This window comes from Propithecus coquereli, unplaced genomic scaffold, assembly GCF_000956105.1.
Source record: "Propithecus coquereli isolate 6110/MARCELLA unplaced genomic scaffold, Pcoq_1.0 Scaffold179, whole genome shotgun sequence".
Lineage (NCBI taxonomy): Eukaryota > Metazoa > Chordata > Mammalia > Primates > Indriidae > Propithecus > Propithecus coquereli.
In genome coordinates, this window is record NW_012142634.1 from 4,893,897 (window position 1) to 4,898,617 (window position 4,721).

A 4,721-nucleotide genomic window follows, 5' to 3' on the forward strand; every position below is an offset into this window, starting at 1 on the left:
TTTCAGTTAGTGGAATACACACCCAGCCTCCGCGGTTCTGGATGTGGGCAAACTAGAAACTAGAGACAAATGGGGATTTTAGCGTCTCGTCCCAAACGCTCGGCAGGGAAGTACTCCACACGGTTGGCTTTTGAAAAACCGCCAAGACGATGTCCCAGGCTGAGCCAGCTGCTGAGCTCCACGCCTCCCCAACAGCGATGGAGACACTGCGCAGGCAGAGTGAGACGGCAGGCGGCGACCCCAGCGGCGTCAGGTGCCAGCAGCCCGAGCCCAGCCCTCAGCGCAGCTTCTTGGCCGGCAGGCCGTCCCTGGCGCTGCGCGGCGGCGGGCGGGGGGCGGGCGGCGGCGGCACTTTGGAGAGCGGGCAGTACTTGATGGTGTGCGCGTTGTCGCCGCTGGCGCCGCACAGGGGGCACGTGTAGCGGCGCAGCACGGGGCACAGCACTCGCCCGTCGGGGCCCTTCAGGATGTGGGTGGTGTAGAGCGCCACCGCCTCCTTGTTGTTCCGGCAGAACACGCACACCTGCAGCTCGGGCTTGAGCAGCCGCGCGGCCGCCGCCCCGGAGGCCCTGTGCAGCCGGGGCTCGGCCGCCCACGCCGGGGCCCGCTCCTCGCGCGGCGTCACTTCGGCGGCGGCGGGCGCGCAGCCCAGCAGAACGGCGGCGGCGCGACCCGCGAACGGGCTCAGCTCGGCGAAGCGCTCCTCCAGCAGCCCGGCCTCGGCGGGGCCCGCGCACAGCTCCAGCGCGCGCAGCTCCAGCGCGCCCCCCAGGTAGCGGCTCCGGGACCCCGGCTCGTCGCTGTCGTCGTCGTCGTCCTCATCGTAGTCTGGTGGCCCGGGCGCGGGCCCCAGCGCCCCCGGCCCGGCCCCTGCGTGGGGGGAGCAACAGGACGAGGAGGAGGAGGAGGAGGGCGGGGAACCGCCGCCGCCGTCCGCACCGCGGGCGCAGCCGAAGCCGGGCTCGCCGTCCACCGCCTTGGTGATGAGCGTGGCGAGCCCCAGGTAGTCGTTCCACGAGCTGAAGGGCTGCGGGTGCGCCGGGCCCTGGGCGCTCACGTAGCGGGCGCTGGGCACGAGCGCCATGGGCGGGGGGGCGCGGCCGCGGCGGGGCGAGCGGGGTGCCCAGGGGAAAGCCTCCATGGGCGGGCCGCGCACGCCGCCTCCCCGCCGCCGGCGCTGGCCGGACGGAAGGGACGCGCCGAGCCTGCCCGCCGGCCTGCCGCGGGGTGGGGCCGCCTCGCCGCCTTTTATCGGGCCCCGCTCCTCCCCGCCCCCCGGCCTCGCGGCCGCGGCCCTGCCCCTTGCGCTCCCCCGCCCCGGCCACCTCGCCCGCGCCCCGGACGGAGGCGGAGCGGAGGCGGGCGCGCCGGGGGCGGGCGGGCAGTGCGCGCGCTTCGCTCCGGCCCGCGCGGCTCCCGCGCCCCACGCTGCGCGGGGCTCGCCCGCTGTCCGGTGCTTTCATTCTGGGAAGGGGGCGGGCGAGGCGCCGCCTCGGGCCACCGCGCTAATTGGCTGCCGACCAGAGCCCCTGCGCCACGGGCGTCGCTCCGGATGCTGATTGGTGCAGTCCGGGCGGGGGGCGTGCCCTGCCCGCGCAGCTGGGAGGTGCGGGGAAAGTAGGGGAGAGGAGGGCCGGGGAGGGGCGGCTGCTGGAGCCCTCCTGCGTCAGAGCGACGAGCCCTGGCTTTGGTACAGGTGACCGGGCCTGGGTCTCCTTCGGCGGTGGTGAGGTTCAGCGAGGACAGGGGTTGGGATGCCGACGGGTTCATGCCCCCACCTCCCAGTCCTTAAGCCCCAGGCCCACATGCCGCGAAGCCCCTTCTCTCCTCCCCCCTTGTCATCAACATCAGCAGGAAAAGCTGTGCGGGAAGCAGGACTGCGCACGGTGGAAGGATGCAGTTGTCACATCACAGCCGCCCAACGATCAGGGAACTTCCGTTTGCATAGCGCATTGGAGCACTTTCCACTGGGTGAAATGCTTGCAAACCCTGAGATTCAGAGAGGTTATGGTTCTTGTAGTAAGTAGTGGAGGAACGCAGGCCTTTCCCGCAGCGCACAGTGGCCTCCAACAGGTAGTCAGAGACTGGGTGGCCATTAGCCGTAGCCTTAGGCAGGGCTGGGGCTGGGCCAGGAGAGCCTAGGACCTTGATTGAGGGGGGGGTGTGTGTAGCCCCTCACCCTCAGGGGTCTGGATCGAAGTCTGGGGTGTGTGCAGTTTGAAAAACAATGCGTATTCAACATCATAACTTAACACTTTGAAATGAATAAAAGATTTGTTGTAAGAACTGGAGAACAAAAGTCAGAAAATGAGTTTTGATTAGGAAATTAGAGGCGGTCTTGTGCTTCCCAGGAAAAGGGACTTACTTTCTTTTTCTTTAATTGAAAGTAGGAAAGATTTTAGGTACTGAGGGCTCTTCTAGGATGGGGCCTAAGACCAGGACCAGGAAAACGCCTTCCCTGGTAGCTGGGTGGGCAGCAGGGTGGGCTTATTGGTGCATGGCCGGGGGTCTTTCCTTCTCCACGCTGGACTTGTGGCTACTGAAACAGTGATGGGGCAGCCCTCATTAGGCCCGAGGCCATGCTCACAGGTCTGGCTGTGCCCAGCAGGTAGAGAATGGCCCAGCAGGGGATGCCCAGAACCTTGTGCTGGCATCAGTTACTATTAGAACAAATGAGTGATTTCATCAGAATGTCAGCAGTGGAAGGGATCTGTGGGATCATTCACTCCAATCTCACTTTACAGATGAAGAAAATGAGACCCAGAGAAGGACTTCTTTAAGGCCACACAGTGACTATTTGACAGCCAGAACGAGGACTGAGGTCCCGTCACTCCTAGCCAGGTGGCCTTTCCACTACACCATAGACTCAGAAGGTATTTCTGTGAGTCTGTGCATGCATCAGCAGAAATCAAATACAGAACACAGGGGAAGTTGGAAAGAAGAGAGGTGGGGTGGGGAGATGTACCTTTGGTTGGGGCCCTGCCCTCCGGGGGCAGGGCCCAGCTGGAAGGCACAGGGGAGGATGAGGCAGCAAAGCCAGGCCTGTTCGGACCACCTGCCGGGTTTGGGGCTGAAGACAAGCTTTTCAGCCTCTTCCTCCCCTCCCAGCCCCTGACGGTTGATAGGAAGGAGTCTGGAAACTAGGCAGTAATATTCTTCACTTGCCAACCCCGTTCCTTTTCCAAGTTTGTGTTGGCACTCAAGTTAGAAAGTCATTCCTTTATTTCCTCCCCCTCTCCCACCGAAAATAAATAAAAGCCTCAATGCCACGGGACTCCTTCAGAAGCCTGGCAGGTTTGCTGACACTGAACTCTGAGCTCTTACCACGAGAATGCTGCCCCCAGAGTGGTATGAAGATGATTATTCTATAAATGGAAAATTCCGCTCAGTTCACGCAGCCCTGCAGCCTGCACACTTTCAAGGTATGCAGACTGTCCAAGCTCTGAAGAGTGGGAGCCTCTGCTCTGAGAAAAGCTCCGGCAGGGCAGGTTTACAGCTGCCGGCTGCTCTGTCTGATCCCCTGCCTGGGTCAGGCCAGAGACGATGGCGAGTGAGCCTCGGCCCCCTTCCTCCCCCACATGGCTTTCAGCCCTTGTATTATAGGAGGAGAATAAAAACTTTGAAGTGAACGTGAATAAGAACAAATGTCTTGCCCGGGAGCTGCCGCCTGGGCGTGTGGGCAGCTGTGATTGTGTGGAGACGGGCTGGGAGGACGTGGACAGGAGAGAGTGTGTCCTGGGACCTAGCCACGTGCCGTTTCCGCAGGCGCCCCCTTGAAAGTAGGAGCTTGACCCGGAAGGGAAGTCTGGGCGTGAAGGCCAAGTGTGTAAGGGTTTTTGTCTTTGGGAATGTGCGGGGCCTGGGCACCCTGGGGAGCCTTTGCTGGTGGCGACCATTGAGAGGCCAGAGCGGGTGCCTGGCCCACCCCTGGGTTAAATAAAGTTACTTTGTCACCAAGCCCAGGCCTCCTCCTGGCCGTGAGCACTCCAGCTCTCTTTGAGGTGGTGGAACTGACTTCACAGATGTTCTTAGAGCCTCTGATGAAGTCTGATTGCCTTTTGTTTCACTGTTTTCGTCGAGTCTGGAACGAAACAGACAGAAGTAGCCAGAGTGTGAAAGTTTCTTCAGGGGACATCCTCAGACTGGCCGAGGCAGGAAGACGGGTGGGCACGGGCCTCACCCCAGAAGCTGGAGGGTTGCTTCCGGAGTGGGCCTGCCTGGCACGGGCCGAAGGCTCTGGCGGGGCAGGGTGGCTGGTTGTGAGGGCATCCTGGGCTCTGCGTTCCCATCGGCATGGCCCCAGCCCCAGCGCTTTCCTTTGCTGGCTGCAGAAGGCAACCGTGAGAGGCATCCTGAGGCTCGTCAGAAACATGGGTCAGCCCCGGGGAATGAGGCAGCCTGGCCAGTGTCCAGGCGGCTACAGGGATGCTGTTTCTTGGGCCCTGGGCTGCTGCTGACCCGCCTGGCTCCCCCAGCCGTGGGCTTGGACGCAGGAGAGGCACAGTTGGGCATGTTGAGGGCTCTGTCCTCTAATGCGTTGACTGTGTCCATGTCGTGTCTCTGTCAAGCTCAGAGAGTCCCGGGGACGGGGACTTGGCCAGGTTTGCATCCTGGTCCTTGTGTGAGGTCACATGTGGCCTTGGACAAGGGACCGAATCTCGGCCCCAGCGCCTTCCTTTGGTTAGCAAAGGGGCTCGTCATGTAAAGTGGCACGGTGTGTG

General features: G+C 62.7%; 1 protein-coding gene across 1 annotated transcript; it reads right to left on the bottom strand.

Annotated features, from left to right (window-relative positions):
- Positions 1-277: 277 nt before the first annotated feature.
- On the bottom strand, positions 278-1,141 carry NANOS1 (nanos homolog 1 (Drosophila)). The gene has a single exon (XM_012642418.1). It carries the CDS (start codon positions 1,139-1,141, stop codon positions 278-280), a length of 864 nt encoding a protein of 287 aa, XP_012497872.1.
- Positions 1,142-4,721: the final 3,580 nt, after the last annotated feature.